At 35.8% G+C, this 19,787-nt stretch overlaps 1 protein-coding gene across 4 annotated transcripts in view; it reads left to right on the plus strand.

Moving 5' to 3' along the window:
• Nucleotides 1–4,787, plus strand: part of SHOC2 (SHOC2 leucine rich repeat scaffold protein) — an 87,686-nt gene extending 82,899 nt beyond the window's left edge. For all 4 annotated transcript variants that reach the window (XM_010820029.4, XM_059881818.1, NM_001101943.1 and 1 more), the window contains 3 exon segments: nt 398–535; nt 1,067–1,184; nt 2,662–4,787. In XM_010820029.4, coding sequence (XP_010818331.1) covers nt 398–535; nt 1,067–1,184; nt 2,662–2,870 — 465 coding nt within the window. In that variant the 3' untranslated portion in view covers nt 2,871–4,787.
• Nucleotides 4,788–19,787: the final 15,000 nt, after the last annotated feature.

Genomic DNA, 19,787 nt, shown 5'->3' on the forward strand with positions numbered 1-19,787 from the left:
TCAATTGTTACCTACCTTAAATGATGGCTTGCTTGTAAGGAGTTTTGAATAAATAATTGGTTTCCTATTAGATAGATATTTGTAACCATTCAGTATCAAAATACCATTACCTGTATGAATCTTAGTGCAAGTAGTTAATAATTTTCATATTTTTTGTAATTTAGTTTAAATTCTTTCCTTTTGCTTTCATTAGTTTTGACTTCATCAAACTATTTTGTTTCCAGTGACTATGGTAATTTTTTTTTTAGAATAGTAAGTTTAATATCTTGTTATATAATTAGACATTACCCTAAATATTCACTGTTTAGAAAATTAACATTGCTTAATTTTAAGGCACATGATGATAATATATTTCTGTTTTGTGGGTTGTCAAACATTATCAATGATTTCTCTTTAGGTTTTAATATTATCAAACAATCTTCTAAAGAAGCTTCCTCATGGCCTTGGAAACCTTAGGAAGTTAAGAGAATTGGATCTAGAGGAGAACAAATTGGAATCCTTGCCAAATGAAATTGCTTATCTTAAGGATTTGCAGGTAAAACATTCTGATGATTTTATAGGTATATAATTAAAGTTTTTGGGATGCATTCCAAATTGTACATTTTTTTATTCTTGGACCAAATAGATTTTCCTATTAGAGCTGAATTTTATGTTCATGTAACCTAGCTGCTTTTGTCTTCCTAACAAATGATAGTGTTTGAAAGAAAAAGTTATTTAGTGATTTTTATATAATATGTAGCTCAGACAGTAAAGAATCTGCCTGCTATGCAGGAGACCCAGGTTCAGTATCTGGGTTGGGAAGATCCTCTGGAGAAAGGAATACAACCCACTCCAGTATTCTTGCCTGGAGAATCCCATGGACAGAGATTCCTGGAGGGCTACAGTCTGTGGGGTCGCAGAGTCAGACACGACTGAGTGACTAATACTACATTACTACTATATAATATTAGTCAATCTAATTTCCCTATAAATTTATCTTGCTGTTTAGTAGATGTAATTTTTAAAAAATTTACATCAGTTACAGGAAACATACATGTAACCGTCTTTTATTTTGTTAACCTTTTAGAAATTAGTCTTGACAAACAACCAACTGACCACTCTTCCCAGAGGCATTGGTCACCTTACCAATCTTACACATCTAGGCCTTGGAGAGAACCTACTTACTCATCTTCCTGAGGAAATTGGTATGAACCCTTTGGGTATTTGACTGTACTAATAACATGCTTTCATTAGTTATTACAACATGTGTTCAAGCAGTGTTTCTGATAAATAAATCTACTATTTTTGTCAACTTACTCAAATTACATCAAGCTCAAGATTTTTTTTATAGAGCACTAGTAGTAATAGTAGTAGTTGGTTAGTTTTTATTAGGTTTCCTCATGGGGAATTGAGTTTAACATAATATTTGAGAATGTTTTAGCATACTTGTATTTCAGTAGATTTAACGTTAATTTGGAGGAGTTCTTTTTCTTCCAAGTTTAAAAATTACACAAGCATGAATTAAATTAGTTTCTTATGCCAAAAGAATTTTCCCTTATGAGGTTTTAGGATTGATATTAATATTTGATTAATGTTAATATTTGAGTTACTTTAGAATTTTCCAAGTGTTTTCATACCCATTATTTCATACTGTCAATATGAACACCTTGAATTTTACGCAGTGCAAGTTGCTTCATGTTACAGTGTTTTAATCAATTACAGTCACATAGTACTAAAATTAGTAATCCCATTTGTTATTCTCTCATCTATACCATGCTGTTTCAGAGGCACTATAGATGAGTGGTTAAGGATGGTTTTGGAGTACAATAGACAATTCAAAATCTGGCTCTACTGCTTCTGGTTTTGTGGCATTGAATAAGGTACAGAACCTCCCTAAGCTTCAGGTTCCTATCTATAAAATATGGATTCTAGTAACTTTCCGTAAGGTTGCTCTGAATAATACATAAAATCTTAAATGTAAACAAATCCAATATCTAGTAACTTTTTAAATTAGTTCTATTACATACCACTGTCAAATATTAAGATTTTGAAATTAAAAAATTGGAAACTCATAAAGCAACTTTATATACTTATTTCTAGTGTGCTTATCCAGCTGGCCACATGCAATTGCTTGAGACTATTTGCCTAGAAAGTATGAGTATCCTAAGATGGTCTAAGGAAAAATTTTTAAAGATTACATAAATTGACTTTTGCCTTACTGGCAAATACATAATAACTCTCTTAACCTTTCACGTGAGAAATTTATTACTAAGAGAAATGATCACATTTCTTCAACATGAAAGTAATTATAGGCACTTACTATGTAAGTTGATTATATAATTTTTGAAATTTAAAATACACATGAATGCCAGGCTATCCCAAACAGAGTCTCTGGAGATACAGTATATATTTTTTCAAAGAAACTGAGCTTGAAAACCAAACATAAAGGAAGAGATTTTTATTGGTATAGCACGTGACCTGGACATCACTTTTTAAAAATCTCCCTTGTTTATTTGAATAAGCAGGAAAGTTTGAGATCCATGGTTGTAGAGAGTTTTAAAACTAAGAGAAGAGAGTAAAAGGCACTGTGTGTTCAGTATGCGTGATACCCAGGATAAGGATCATGCTCAGTTGAGCTTTTTAAATAATAACTAACTTTTTAAAAATTATTTTTTATAACAGGTACACTGGAGAATCTAGAAGAACTGTATTTGAATGACAACCCCAACCTGCATAGCCTTCCCTTTGAGCTGGCTCTTTGCAGCAAGCTTTCAATCATGAGTATTGAGAACTGTCCACTCAGCCATCTTCCACCTCAGATTGTTGCTGGGGGTCCTTCTTTCATCATTCAGTTCCTAAAGATGCAGGGTCCATATCGTGCCATGGTCTGATACAAATCTGCTGGTCCCACACACTGTTCAAAAATAGACTGCCGTTAATGTTTCATATCTATATCTGTATCTATTTATGTAGATATTGATATATTTGGCAGATTTATAAAGACTATGTTTATGTGTTTCTGCTAATAGAGGAATCATAGCCATTTAGATTTTTTTAAATTCTGTACAAAAAGCTTATATAAGTTTTCTTTGCTGAACTTGATGGATGTTTTTCTGTTGTGTAATATGATATGCCAGTTTGCTTAAAACATTTGCCAACAAATTATGAAATTATTAAACTTAAGGGCCAGAGGTAGTATAGTTAGATATACTTTTTCTTAGCAAAAATTCTGGGCAAGCAATTTTGTTGCAACTTTTCATATATATTTTCCCCTTACCAATTGTCAGATCTTTTTAGTATTATAGGCCCTGAAGGTAGAATTTTTCTTTTAACTTATTTTGAAATTTGAGATTTGAATTTTATATATTGTTTACAGTCAGAGTAAATCACTGGATTTTATTTTATTTTATTTTTTTTTGGTTTTGATTTGCTCTGTTTTGATCAGCAAAATCTCATTTATATCCTTTGCTAAAGAATTTGCATCAGCTGATTTAATATTAAAAGATATCTGCTTGTTGAAACAACTGGCAAAGTGAAAAGATACAGTCAAAAAATTTTGAATTCCTTTAATTGTGTTTCTCTGATCAATTGTGAAGCAAAATATCTGAAGTAAGTCTTTGGGTTGGGGGAAAGTATTGATACCTTTTCTAGTATAAATATCTTTTCTGAAGTTTAGGGGAACAGAAACTTGTAGTGTAAAGGAGTTTTCATTCCTGAAAGTTGCAGATCCACAGAAACTAACAGAATAATTTGGCAAAAAAAGAAAAAGATACACATAAACACACATAAACACATTCTATATATGTATATACAATGCTATATAGATATGTATTTATTATATCATAAACTGCGATAGGTAACTTTAAGGATTTCTCCCTAGCCTTGTACAATGAAATGAATGTTTTTCTTTGAACACTGCAATATATGTATGTTTCAAGGTTATTTAACAGTGTACTATGGTTTTATATCTTGACTTGCCTTGTACATCTTTCAGTTCTGGAATATCTGCGTCTAAGCACAATATCTTCACACTGTGCTATATTGCTGCTGAATTAAATGCACTTTTCCCCACAAATGGGGCACTGGCTTCAAACAATTCAGTTCAGTACCATTGATTTCAATCTCATCTTTCCTTTTTTGGTAGTTGTTAATAAAGTTACAGAAAAGAGCACATTGCATAAAAGTCATTGATAGTTCAGTGGAAGTTCTGTGAGATATGCATGTGCTATTTGGTATATTTTCTTTTGCTTTACTGCTTTTAAGGCTAGCAGTATTGTAAATGTGTGCCCCTTATTACAGTACTCTTACTTTTGATAGTGTTGGTCTAAGTCAATTTAATTACTGAAGAGACTCACAGAGCAAGTGCATTCTAGATATACCATCCTAAAAAACACTTCCCATATAATGAATAACTATTATGTATAATTACATGTTGCTGCTTGGTTTTCTTTTTTTTTCTATTTAGATGGGCATTGTAATTTAAATAAAACCATTTTTGAAGTGAGGTTATAACATTAAGATGGAAATTTGGAATGTTGTTTTGCTTTTCCTGGCACTCAAAATCAGGACGAAGTTTGAAGTTGAACCTATAGTCGTAATTGGCAATTTTTTAAGGAGCAACTAAGAAATGGAAGGCAGGTAAAGATATAAAACCGTAGAATGCTTAAATGTGCTGTAAAACTATTGTAGATGTCACTGGATTTTACCAGGTAATATCCTTTCTTCTTTTTTTTTTTTTCCATCTACTGTGGCTTTTCAGTTAAAATTGTGTTTATAAAAGGAATTTGTTTATTACAGCTCTACCTGAAGCTTGTGTGTATGTGTGGTTTTTATAAAAATCTCATATCAAAGTGTGTTTATATCTTAAGATAATGGAACTTGAACTTTAAAGGCAGTAACCTAATGTCGTTTTTTTTTTTTAATGGGTATTGTTTCTTAAAAATGAAAATAGATACAGTTTTTGAAATATTTTTGTTCCCCTACATTCATTTATGTTAGTTTATAATAGAAATGCAAGGTGATCACAACCCTACGTGTAGAAGTTATAGACAAACCATCTATAGCTAAGGAATTACAATTTTTTAAGGTGCATAAAATATGTCACATGTATGGCTGTCACCTTAGAGAGCTTATGGATTTCATTACTTCTAACATGAAGCTAAATGGACTCTTAATTTCCCAATTATCCTTGTGCAGTCAGTATATTTAATATTTAAATAGTTTGACTATAGTAAGGGATATTATTGAATGACTACATATGAGCTGATAATTTCCCAAACTGCAGTGGGACTAATTGCCATGTCCAACAATGGTCCTTTCTTTTAAAGAAATTAGGTTTAATCTCTCTGTGAGGCTCAGTAAATAAAAAAAGAATGTCATAGAATGTTACATTTTAAAAAATATTGCTCTAAACTTTGCTTTTTGTTAATATATATAGTAGCAAATTGACAGTGACAATGTCAAAAATTCCTTTGTGGTATTTAGTACTTTAAAAATCCCAAATGATTATTTCATACAGAAAGAAGGGAGAGATGCTAAGTAATTTATGGATTTGATGGATACAAATGAAAACAATAGATGATAGAAATTCTTGCAGGAGGAAAAACACATAAAATATTTATTTGTACTTTTACTGAAAGGTGGATGATGCAATTGGAATGAGCTCTATAAATATATTTGCGTATTTCTAATTTATCTCATTGTAAAGCCTGGATTTAAAACTTTTAATTTTGTATTGAGGTATAGCTAGTTAACAATGTTGTGACAGTTTCAGATGAATGAATCATTCTCTGATAACTTTTGTGGTAACTTTTGCTTCTCAGTTATTGCTAAGCCATTCATACATATTGAGTTCAGATTTCAGCTTGCAGAATTTGTCATTTTGCATGAGTAAGAAGGGGTCATGGTTAAAGGGTATAAAGTGGGACACTTTGAAATGGAAAGGGGGCACTATTAATAACCATACATCAGAAATGTCTCTGGAAAACCAGGGTATATGGTTATTCTTGCATGATTAAAAATTAGATGAAAGCAAATGACATAACCCATAAAAGCAGAAGAATACATTCCTACAGTTTTCAAATTTAATTAAATAACTTGTGAAGAAAGATTTCCTTTTGCTTATACCGGAAGATGGTATAAGATGATATACCACATCCAGTCCATGTATTATCACTCAGTTGTGTCCGACTCTTTTGACCCTTTGGATGTAGAACAAAGGCTCTCTGCCCATGAGGTTTTCCGGGCAAGAATACTGGAGTGGGTTGCCATTTTCTCCAGAGAATCTTCACAACCCAGGGATTTGAGCCCACATCTCTTGTATCTCCTGCATTGACAGGCAAGTTCTTTACCTGCTGAGCCATCAGGAAAGATATACCACCTATCTTTAGCTAAAACTTTTGTCTTATTCTTTTGATTAGTGTAACCTTTAAGAGTCAATTTGGGTAACTGGAATACACTTGACAATCTTTGGTTAATTATCAAATCTCTGAGAATTTAAATATGTAAGAGTTGTGATACTGATTTGATATCTAAGAGAGTATCTTGAGTGCTATTAAAGTATTATGAGAATTTTATAAAACAGATATCAGTACTTGTTACTGAATAGAATGCCTTCTTAAACCTGCCAACAGTAATTTAAGGAAACATTTGTGAGTTTAATTTTTAACTTTGAAATATAAGTTAAAATATAAAAAAGGTTTGAACTGTAGTTGTTCCTTAGTACCTTTTAAAACAATTTTTCTTTACACACTTGGTATTATCCTGTTGATAGTATACATTCTGAATATAAACTGTTTTGAATATAAATACCTGTTTGTGGTCAAGACTTCAACTGGCTAGTAGTTTCTAGTGTTTCAGACTGGGGGCTCTTTAAAGTTTGGTAGGAGGAATAGTGTCCACTATTGAAAGTAGTATGAATTTTGCATGTTTTGCAGCATACAGCACTGCTGCATGTTAGGGGAATTTAGTCAGGTCATAGATTTGTATATTTATTATGACAGTTTTTCAGCAGATGGCAGTAAAGTGTCTTGTTCTAACAATCATGATACTATGTCAAATTTCTGACAGATGGAAGTAAAGAGTCTTGAGGAAGGGGCATTCCGCCCCCCCTCCCCCATTTGTACAAGGCACTAGGTTGGGAGAGTGGAGAGATTTGATCTCTTCATGCAAATTATTAGAGCTCCATCCTAACAATCCTAACAAATGATGTTTTAGTGACAATAAAATCAGTTTGTTATACGTACTACTAAAAAGGATCTTACTCTAAAAATTAATTAATCAGCATCTGTAGGTGCTTCATCAGCTACCATTATTATTTAGATTCCATGTATTATTTACTTTTTGTCATTCTGGCATTATATATATATGGTGAATTTAACCTTCCATTAGTCTGATCAGGCTAAATATACAAATAACATTTGCTCTAGTCATCTATATCATTTTTTTTCACGATTTTGTAGGAATTATTTTTCAATAAGTCTAGCTAGCTAGCTAGCACGTAAAACCTCATTCCAATACCAAAGGGAATGTTTCATATATGGCTCAAAACATTTATTTTAATATTTGTCTTTATAGTTTTCCTCATATCTCACCTCAAAACTCATTTTTAACAGAGTTGAGAAAAGTTACGAAACAAAGTATTTTATGTGATGATGGTCTCTTTTGATTCTATTTGAATCTGTACATCAGAACTTGTTTTTAATTAGATACATGATAATTTGCATAGTACATAGTTTACAAGGAATAGACAGAACACCACAAAAATGATACCTGAAAACAATATTTAACCATTTTGACTTTTCTCTTAGTAAAGGTCAGGCTTTCACTGATATTTAACATGGCTTATGCTGTGATAAATACATAACTATTCTGAGTTATGATTCTAGGCTAAAAGGCATAAACAGTCTTCAGAAAATGTACTTTTCAACCTGAATTATATTGTTTATTTTGACTACACAAAAACTCTGACTTTTTAAGTCATTATGTAGTAAGGTATTCAGTATAAATAATGTACTTTTAAATGTTTTGCTGTTGAATCTTTTAAGTTCCAATCCTGTGTTTAACTGAAGTTGGACATGAAATCAGTGTTTGCAATGTCATTGAACCACAAAAATGTGCAACTAAGAGAAATGACTCTTCACTACCATTGAATCTTCTGGAAAACTTTAGTAAAGCATATGGCATGCATAAGATACACAAAAATAGCTGCACAAAAATGCAACAAATTATTTTGTATGGTAATAGTGACCTTCAATATAGTTATTTAATTGTTCATATTTACTATTTATAAAATCCCAAACTACAGGATTTGGGAAATTTTAAAAACAAAACAATTAGAGTATATAATGAATATATCTTGTAAAGAAGACTGGCTTGTGGTGAAGACATTGACTGACTGGAGGTAATTCCCCCATTCCCTGAGCCTTTGTGAAGAAAATACTTTTTGTTCTGTTTTGTAACCTTTCATAAAAAACTGTGCTGTTTAAGATATCTTGGTAATTAAAAGGTAGAACAGTATAGGATTCCTAGAAGAAGTTCTAACATTGGCTATTAAAGAACATTAAATTATGTTTTCAACTGTTTATGAAGATGAAAATGCTAAGGGTAAAAGAGACCTTACCCAGTGGGAACTGTTTAATTGGCTGAAGAAAACTTAATCAGGGAAGGCAATAAATATTAGTCTTGTGTACCATGTGATTAACTCATCTTTTAACATTCTCTGATACATGTTTTTAGAACATCACTGACTACCTTGAGAAGAATGGTTTTGGAGGGAATCAAAACTAGGAGCCAAGTGGCCATATGGGAGGCTGGTGGAGTAATCTGGGTGAGATGACAGTGGCTTTGATTGGGGTTGTAGCATTGGGGATGGAAAGAAAAACATTTCAGGGAATCTAAGGAAGAAAGGTTAGGAAGACTTGATGATTGGTTGGAAAAAGTGGGTTAGAGAATCACAGGTTACTTCCAGGATTTTGACTTAAGTACCTGCTTGTATTTATTAAACTATGGAACTTCGCAGGAGGGCTACTTTCTTTTTGTTTGGATGTAAGGGGAAGATGTGTTTTAGTACCTGTGGGATGTTAAGTGGAGATGTCAAGTAAGCAAGTGGATACATCTAGTGCTTAGAAGTCAGGCCTGGAAACAGATGATCCAGTACATAAGTGGTAATTACTTTTGCACAGATAGGAAGGAATTTGCAGAAATTGAGAAGTAGCTGTAGTAAAAAGTGTTAAGGAAACAAAGAATATGGTATTTTTGAAATACAGTAGTTTCACTCAGTTTAGTTTTTCTAACCTCTCAGTGTATTCTGTTTCAGTGTCATTTTACTTATTATGCTTATTTTTCTAGGACCCTGCACTGTCCAAAATAGGTGCCACTAACTAACCGCATGTGGTTATTTAGATTAAAATACAAATTCAACTCCTCAGTCACACTTGTCACATATCATATGTGTATGTGAGCACATACTTATGAGAAAGAGCACAGTGGTGAAAACGTAAACAAAGTGAACTTGATGTTCACTTTTAACTCAGGCAGGTGACTGATTTGTAAAGAAGTTCTCTGGTTTTTCTTGATTTGGAAGGTTGTTATGTTTTACTCAACCCTGTTGTTTTTATTTATTATAGGTTCCATGCCTTTTAATTAGCACTGTTTCTTGGCCCAAAGCAATGTTTATCATATATCTTGTCAAACACACACTACAGACAAATTTTTGCCTTTGTGATTGCAGTCTAATGAATTTCACACCTATTTGAGTAATCTACTTAAAAAAAATTAATAGCTGATTTCATTGAGAGTTCAATTTTTCCAACCTCCAGAGCACCTCCTGTTACTGCTTAAATAAAGGCTATCCTGAGGCAATTGAGAACACGAATTGCATTTTTAAAAAGTACTGATAGGCTGCTTTAGAGAGAATAAAATATTAACATAAAGAGTTATGAATGAACCTAGGTTTGGAATGATTACCATTTCCCCCCAAAATGTTCGATGATTTCTTTTTCCTTCCATGAACATCAGTGTAGATGTAAGTAATAAATCTACACATTTTGATATTTGATGTCAACTTGAACCCTGTACAGTCAAGAACTCTTAAGTAACTCCTAATTTGGATTGCAGATGAAAACAAAAAGCAAAGCTTTTCTACTTTTGTGGTTTTCTACATTAACAGCCTATGTTACTTTTCCCAATTATGTCTTATGAAAGACATAATTCATCTTACTACATTCATTGGATGCTATCATAGGTGAGATATAGGAGTATTAGGGTTTACTTTTTAAATTTTATATACATACCACACATGCACTTACACATACACACAGCCCACTCACTCTTCGTCAAGATTACATTCTCCAGCTTGAATACCAGGTAGCAAACACCAGCTTTTAAAAATATTTTAAAACATAAAAATAATTCTTTCAAGGGAAATCTTTAAAACAAGTTTTAATGTCAAAAAGATTTTGCTTACATCAAACTGCCATGGCCGTTATATAACTTTTGTCTGCTATTATTTATCCAGCAGTGAATCTTGAAATAATTTGAATTACTACAATTCCATGGGCTATAAATTTTATTGAGGATTCAATTTTATTAAGGATTCAGCTTCTGTATCTTAATAACATTGGTAGTCATGTTTCCCACTTCCTTGGTTGTGGTTATACTTGGGTGTAAGGATCAGTTTGTTGTCACTTTAAGTAAGCTAATTTCATTATTCCCTTGCTGCTCTTCAGCTTTTATGTAAATCTGACTCCATTATCTTTATTTTCAAGATGAAGGAATATCCAAGGTAATTAATTAAATGACTTATACATTGTGAGTGTCAGGTCAACATTGATTAGGGCCCGGGTCTTCTAACTTCTTGGTTGGTATTTTTCCTACTCAGCTCCCCATTAACCACATCATCTGCACCGTCCCAGTTGAAATCAGTTACTCAAGTGAAAGCTGGTAAAGTGAGGGCTTGATTTACACAGGTTAAGCAGGTGAAAGCCAAAGCAAACATTTTCTTTCCCCCACTAAGAATTTGCTAATTTGAAAAATCATACATTATAACAGAATTTTGAATGGTTTAGATTGAGTTCCTTTTCTTATCTTTTTAAACCAAATGCAGGATACAAGCCACAGAGTGCCAGACTTTAAGTCTATAATGTGTAAGAAAGCCAAATTAAACATTTTTTTTCTCCATTAGAATCTACTAATGTGAAAAATCATATATTGTAAGTCAGAATTTTGAACAATTTAGATTGAGTCCCACATTTCTCATCATTTTAAACCAAATGTAGGATACAAACCACAAGCCAAGTACCAGACTTAAGTCTGTAATGTGTAATTTATACTTAACGGATACTGTTTCTGTATAGGTAATCTTTCATATTGATCTTAGGTGAATATTACAAGATATTTGTTTTGGACAAAGTAAAGGATTAATGGCTTTAGAGTTGGGGGTTCAGAGAAATTACATGAATCATTCCCTTTCAGGTAGGTAAGACATTACCTATTTTAAAGATAAACCAAACCCAAAGAGGTTGTTAAGTCAACTAATATGTACTGCAGTGGAACTAGGGACTACCTCTACTAATACAGTGTTCTTTTGACTCTTAATCATGTTGACTTTGTGATGTTGTATGCTTATCTGTGAACACATTACCCTTTCTAGATTTAGCTTTCTGAGAGCTGAATGCTTGGAGCTCTGTGAGTAATAACTAAGAAAGGTGGCCTCCTGGCTAGCCATGCTGATAAGTTTAATTGAATCCAAGGCAATAATGGAGTGACAGGTGTTGCAACCACATTTCATTTGCTTCCAAGATCACTTGGAATCCAGGTAGCCTGCAAGGTATAAATCAAAACTAAAGTTCTTATAGTTATTTTTTGTGGTGTGGTTGATGGAGGATTCTGCATTCAAGTTCCTTTGTTTTTCTATACCCTAGACTTGGATTTGAAGAAATGGTGGGCATTCGGTCAACAAATGTTTGAGTACTCACTAACATACTAGTCACTGATGTAAGTGCAGGGTGTATTAGTGGGGAAAAAAAACAAACAGTAAATGAAACTTATGTTCTAGTGGAGTAAGGCAAGTGGTGAACATAGTAAAACTTCTGTTAGAGGTTGATATATGCCATAAAACACAAACACACACAAAACAACCAAAATTCTGTTTTCTGGTCCTGCATGTAAGGAACTTGGAAGTTTTCGTTATGTCCTAACAACAAATACAAAGCGAAACAACTTTTACTAGATTTGTCTCAGAGTATTGAGATCACAGGAAAGTTTCAGTCAGTTCAGTTGCTCAGTCGTGTCCAACTCTTTGCGACCCCATGAATCGCAGCACGCCAGGCCTCCCTGTCCATCACCAACTCCCGGAGTTCACTCAAACTCATGTCCATCAAGTCGGTGATGCCATCCAGCCATCTCATCCTCTGTCATCCTCTTCTCTTCCTGCCCCCAATCTCTCCCAGCATCAGAGTCTTTTCCAATGAGCCAACTCTTCACATGAGGTGGCCAAAGTATTGGAGTTTTAGCTTTAGCATCATTCCTTCCAAAGAACACCCAGGACTGATCTCCTTTAGATGGACTGGTTGGATCTCCCTGCAGTCCAAGGGACTCCCAAGAGTCTTCTCCAACACCACAGTTCAAAAGCATCAATTCTTGGGCGCTCAGCTTGCTTCACAGTCCAACTCTCACATCCATACGTGACCACTGGAAAAACCATAGCCTTGACTAGACGGACCTTTGTTGGCAAAGTAATGTCTCTGCTTTTGAATATGCTATCTAGGTTGGTCATAACTTTCCTTCCAAGGAGTAAGCGTCTATTAATTTCATGGCTGCAGTCACCATCTGCTGTGATTTTGGAGCCCCCAAAAATAAAGTCTGCCATGGTTTCTACTGTTTCCCCATCTATTTCCCATGAAGTGATGGGACCAGATGCCGTGATCTTAGTTTTCTGAATGTTGAGCTTTAAGCCAACTTTTTCATTCTCCTCTTTCATCAAGAGGCTTTTTAGTTCCTCTTCACTTTCTGCCATAAGGGTGGTGTCATCTGCATATCTGAGGTTTTGATATTTCTCCCAGCAATCTTGATTTCCAGCTTGTGCTTCTTCCAGCCCAGCGTTTCTCATGATATACTCTGCATATAAGTTAAATAAGCAGGGTGACAATATACAGCCTTGACGTACTCCTTTTCCTATTTGGAACCAGTCTGTTCCACGTCCAGTCTAACTTGCTTTCTGACCTGCATACCGGTTTCTCAAGAGGCAGGTCACGTGGTCTGGTATTCCCATCTCTTTCAGAATTTTCCAGTTTATTGTGATCCACACAGTCAAAGGCTTTGGCATAGTCAATAAAGCAGAAATAGATGTTTTTCTGGAACTCTTGCTTTTTCCATGATGCAGCAGATGTTGGCAATTTGATCTCTGGTTCCTCTGCCTTTTCTAAAACCAGCTTGAACATCTGGAAGTTCACGGTTCACGTAGTGCTGAAGCCTGATTGGAGAAATTTGAGCATTACTTTACTAGTGTGTGAGATGAGTGCAGTTGTACGGTAGTTTGAGCATTCTTTGCCATTGCCTTTCTTTGGGATTGGAATGAAAATTGACCTTTTCCAGTCCTGTGGCCACTGCTGAGTTTTCCAAATTTGCTGGCATATTGAGTGCAGCACTTTCACAGCATCATCTTTCAGGATTTGGAATAGCTCAACTGGAATTCCATCACCTCCACTAGCTTTGTTGATGGTGATGTTTCCTAAGGCCCACTTGACTTCACATTCCAGGATGTCTGGCTCTAGGTGAGTGATCACACCATCGTGATTATCTGGGTCGTGAAGATCTTTTTTGTACAGTTTTGTGTATTCTTGGCACCTGTTCTTAATATCTTCTGCTTTTGTTAGGTCCATACCATTTCTGTCCTTTATTGAGCCCGTCTTTGCATGAAATGTTCCCTTGGTATCTCTAATTTTCTTGACGAGATCTCTAGTCTTTCCCATTCTGTTGTTTTCCTCTATTTCTTTGCATTGATCGCTGAGGAAGGCTTTCTTATCTCTCCTTGCTATTCTTTGGAATTCTGCATTCAGATGCTTATATCTTTCCTTTTCTTCTTTTCACAGCTATTTGTAAGGCCTCCTCAGACAGCCATTTTGCTTTTTTGCATTTCTCAAAAGAGAGTAGAATAAAATACTTTCTGTGTTGAGAGGAAGAAAAAAAAAAAAGTTATGTAGTATCTGAAATTATCATTCAAAAGAAGAAATAAATTTATACAAACTAAAATTTAGGGAATTTGTCACCAATGTACTTCCCCTGCAAGAATTACTAAAAGAAATTCTTAAGGGAGAAGGAAAGTAATACAGGTCAGAAACAATCTACACAAAGGAGCATTAAGGAATAAATGAAGGTAAAATCTTTCATTTTTCTTCACTGATTTAACATAATTGTTCCAATAATAATATATTTGGAGACTAGATTATGGATAAGAGGAATGGCAGCAATATTATATATAAGGGGTGAGAGAGAGGAATTGGAAATACTCTATTATAAAGCAGTTGCCTTACCCATTAAGTGATAAGTGTTATTTGAAAGGGAACTTGGATTAGTTGTAAATAAACATTGCAAACAGTAGGTGAACAGCTAAAAAAGTTAAATGTATGCTTAATATGTTAAGAGAATATGGAATCATAAAATGGTCCATTCAAAGCATAAAAGGCATGGAAGACCAAAAAAAAAATGGTAGTGAAGTTAGATATTCAACTATATCAGCGATCACTTCAGCTGCCAGTGAAAAGCGATTGTCACAGTAGATTTAAAAAAGACCAAATATATGTTGCCTATGAGAAACACACTCTAAATATCAAGATACATAAAGATTAAAGGCACAAGATGGAGAAAGATACACCATGCTAATACTAATCAAAGTTGGAGTAGCTGTATTAATTTCAGACAAAACAAACGAGAGCAAGGAAAATTATCAGAGGTAAAAAGGCATTGTTGAGTTGCCAAGTCATGTGACTCTTTTGTGATTCCCATGGACTACAGCATGCCGGGCTTCCCTGTCCTTCACTATCTCCCAGAGTTTACTCAAACTCATGTCCATTGAGTTGGTGATGCCATCCAAATATCTCATCCTCTGTAGCCCCCTTCTCCTGCCCTCAAGCTTTCCCAGCATCAGGGTCTTTTCCAATGAGTCATATCTTCTCAGCATCAGTCCTTCCAATGAATATTCAGGACTGTTTTCCTTTAGGATTGACTGGTTTGATCTCCTTGCTGTCCAAGGGACTCTCAAGAGTCTTCTCCAGCATCACAGTTCGAAAGCATCAATTCTTCGGTACTCAGCCACCTTTATGGTCCAACTCACATCCATTGGAGAAGGAAACGGCAACCCACTCCAGTATTCTTGCCTGGGGAATGCCAAGGACAGAGGAGCCTGGTGGGCTGCCGTCTATAGAGCCACACACAGTTGGACACGACTGAAGCGACGCAGCAGCAGCAGCAGCAGGAACTCACATCTATCCATGACCACTAGAAAATCCATAGCTTTGACTGTATGGACCTTTGTTGGCAAAGCGATGTCTCTGTTTTTTAATACATTGTCTAGATTTGTCATAGGTTTTCTTCCAAGGAGCAAACATCTTTGAATTTCATGGCTGCAGTCATCGTCTACAGTGATCTTGGAGCCTAAGATAATAAAATCTGCCACTGTTTCCATTTTTATTTGCCATGAAGTGCTGGGACTAGATGCCATGATCTTAGTTTTTTGAATGTTGAATTTTAAGCCAACTCTTTGACTCTCCTCTTTGACCTTCATCAGGAAACTCTTTAGTTCCTTTTCAGTTTCTGTCATTAGGGTGGTGTCATCCGCATATCTGATGTTAATTGACATTTCTCCCGGCAATCTTGATTCCAGCTTGTGCTTCATCTAGCCAGGCATGTCACATGATGTACTCTGCATATAAGTTAAATAAGCAGGGTGACAATATACAGCCTTGATGTACTCCTTTACCAATTTTCAACCAGTCTGTTGTTCCATGTCTGGTTCTGACTTGCTTCTTGATCTGCATACAGGTCTCTTAGGCAGGTAAGATGGTCTGGTATTCCCATCTCTAAGAATGTTTCACAGTTTGTTGGAAAAGTCAGAAGGCTTGAGCGTAGTCAGTGAAACAGAGTAGATGCTTTTCTGTAATTCCCTTGCTTTTTCTATGATCCAACAGATATTGGCAATTTGATCTCTGGTTCCTCTGCCTTTTCTAAATCCAGCTTGACCATCTGGAAGTTCAGTTCACCACATATGGCTGAAACCTGGGTTGAAAGATTTTGAGCATTACCTTTCTCGCATGTGAAATGAGCTAAGCATCCTGAGCTGTTTGTAAATTTTGGAGACTAATCCCTTGTATGTCACATCATTTTCTCCCAACCTGTGAGTTGTCTTTTCATTTTGTTTATTATTTCTTTGCTGTGCAAAAGCTTTTGAGTTTAAGTAGGCCCCGTTTATTTTTATTTCCATTTTTCTGGGAGACAGATTGAAAAAAATATTGCTCTGATTTATATCAGAGAGTGTTCTGCCTATGTTTTCCTCTAGGAATTTTAAAGTGTCCAGTGTCACCTTTAGGTCTTTCATCCATTTTGAACTTGTTTTTATGTATGATGTCAAAGAATGATCTAATTTCTATTTTTTTTTTTTTTTTTTTACATGTAGCTGTCCAGTTTTCCCAGCATCGTTTGTTGAAAAGACTGTCTTTTCAACATTGTGTAGTCTTGCCTTTGTCACAGATTAACTGACCATAGGTGCGTGGGGTTTTTTCTGGGTTTTCTATCCTGCTCCATTGGTCTACATTTCTATTTTTGTGCCAGTTCCATATCATGACGGACTGACTTTCTAACTGCAAGTTTGTACCCTTTGCCATTCACCCGTTTTGTTCACCCCTTATTCCTCACATCTGGCAACCACCAATCTGCTCTCTGTATCCATGCACTTGGTTTTTGTTTGTTTGCTTGAATTTTCTTTAGATTCCACATGAATATGTGAGATCATATGGTACTTGCCTTTCTCTGTCTGACATATTTTACTTAGTGTAACGGTGTAAGGGTCCATCCATGTTGTCACAAATGGCAAGATTTCTTTCATTTTTTTATGACTGAGTAGTATTCCATGGTATATACATACCACTTTTTTTTTAATCCATCGATTTATTGATGGACACAGATTGTTTCCATATCTTGCTTCTGTAAATAATGCTGCAGTGAATGTGAGGGTGCACCCATCTTTTTGAGTTAGTGTTTTACTCAGAAGCAGCACTGTTGAATCGTATGCAGTTCGACTTTTCATATTTTGAGGAACCTTCATACTTTTTTCCATAGTGGCTGCACCAATTTACATTCCTATCAGCAGTGCACAAGAGTTCCCTTTCTTTTCTTTTTGGTAACAGTCATTGTAACAGGTGTGGGGTGATACCTCATTGTAGCTTTGATCTGCATTTCCCTGATGACTAGTGATTTTGAGCACCTTTCCTCATACTTGTCGGCCATCTGCATGTCTTTGGAAAGATGTCTATTTATCCCCTTTGTACATTAAAAAAAATTGGATTGTTTATTTAAATTTTTGTGATTGAGTTGTATGGATTCTTTATATATGTTGCATATTAGCCCCTCATCAGATATATGATTTGCAAATGTATTCTCCCATTCTGTAGGTTGCCTTTTCATTTTGTTGATGGCTTTCTTTGCTGTGCAGAAGCTTTTCAGTTGGGTATAGTCTTAAGGCAAGGGACTTTCTCCCCATTCCTGGCTGTTTACATACACAAAAAGGAATAAATACCTGTTAAAATGTGAAGTCACATTTTCCTACTTTTATTTAGTTTTTAATTCTTATTTTTCACACCAGTTTATTAACTGTCAAACTTTAAGGGGCAGATCTTCAAATATCTTTGTATCTGTCTGAGGAAGAATCAGGTTAATAAAGGAGAAAGTTTTGCCAAATAAACAAATACACTTAATGTATGTCAAGCATCTAGGGAAGCTTGGTGTGCTGCAGTCCATGGGGTCACTAAGAGTCAGACATGACTTAGTGACTGAACAACAACAAAGCATCTATTAAATGCTGAACATTGTGTTATATATTTTCCAGGTATTCATTTATTAAACATTCACTTAAGAGCATGCCTGAGATGCTTATTACTATTTTCCCCATTTCTGTATGAGAAAACCAAGGTCCAGAAAGTTAAGTAAGTTAATACAGTTATTAAGTGACAGAAGTAGGACCAGAGCCCAGGTTTATCTTACTCCAAAGCCTGAATTACTAATGGCTTCACTCCCTGGAGCTGGCAGGCAGGGGCCCCTTTAGGAGGGAAAAGCTTGTGCTTTCCTGGTATCATTAACTAGGGAGAATGGAAAAAAGAAATCATTTCCAGGGAGCAGAATGACCAGATTACCTTTTAAACAGTGTGTGTGTGTGTGTGGTGTATGTGTGTGTTCATGAGGTTTCCATGGTTTCTTTGTGAAAATGTGAAAGGCGATTCACTTTACTTAATTAGGTTAATGAATGTTAGTTTAAAAGTTATTAAGTTTGGTCACAAATATCTCCATTATTCCCAAGGGCCAGAGGCTCTAGCTCACCTGTTGTGCCATATATAGCCATGTACCATAAATAACCATCACTGGCCATAACTGATTCAAGCGTGCTTTTTCTTATGCTTCTGGACAAAGCAGGCAAGACAACTCACCTGAATGTGGTGGGAAAGAGCCCTTATTTGCGAGGACTGACCTGGAAAACTCAGGAGGTAATGGTAAGTTGCATGTGTGCACAACCCTCAGCAGTCAAGTTTTAGTGGAAACGCACACATTTATCTTGCAAGGTCGGCAGCAGCAAAGATCCAGATGAGAGCCCAACCTTTCTGGGCATTCTTAAGATAGAGGTGATCCTGGCACAGACTATTATCTTGGGTCTTGGCCAGAGGGCCCAGTAGGGGCAGAAATCACTTGGCTTCATCTTCCAGGTGGGAGCAGGATGGGCTAGCACCTTAGGGGGGGAAAAAAAAAAGATGAAGGTGATGCTCAGACTTCACACTTTTTCCATGGGAATAGCAGGATGGATCTAACAGTCAGTGATGAGAAACACGGAAGGTGGTAAATAAGGCCACTCCTTCCAACAACACTCTTGGAGGTGATGCTTTTCTTTTGGCTTCCATTCACCTTCAGGAACAATGTGCTTGCAAAGAGCTCCAGCACTGGCAGCAAGAAAGTGGAAGAATTAAATAATAGCTCAGAGGAAGCAATAGATTTTTTTCTAGTGACTGCCAGCCCCTCCTCCCCGCCACCATGTCAGCAATGCAGTGACTTGACAGATGTTAGTAACTGATCGCAGCATTTGGTTCCAGTTGTGTGTGGGGCATGGGCGGCAATGGGAACACTGTTCCCCACCTGCTCATCATGTTCAGATGGGTGAGTGTGTGCCCATATGGTCCATATGCATGGGTGTGTGGCCTGTGTTTGTGTGTCTCAACTTCGATTTGTGAGAGCCTAGGAGTCGGAGAAGGCAATGGCACCCCACTCCAGTACTCTTGCCTGGAGAATCTCATGGATGGGGGAGCCTGGTGGGCTGCAGTCCATGGGGTCGCTAAGAGTCAGACACGACTGAGTGACTTCTTTCACTTTTCACTTTCATGCATTGGAGAAGGAAATGGCAACCCACTCCAGTGTTCTTGCCTGGAGAATCCCAGGGACGGGGGAGCCTGGTGGGCTGCTGTCTATGGGGTCGCACAGAGTCGGACATGACTGAAGCGACTTAGCAGCAGCAGGAGTCCAAGCTAATGAGGATGTAGTTTTTTCTTAGTCTTCAA

The sequence above is a fragment of the Bos taurus genome, chromosome 26, assembly GCF_002263795.3.
Source record: "Bos taurus isolate L1 Dominette 01449 registration number 42190680 breed Hereford chromosome 26, ARS-UCD2.0, whole genome shotgun sequence".
In the NCBI taxonomy this organism is placed as follows: Eukaryota; Metazoa; Chordata; class Mammalia; order Artiodactyla; family Bovidae; genus Bos; species Bos taurus.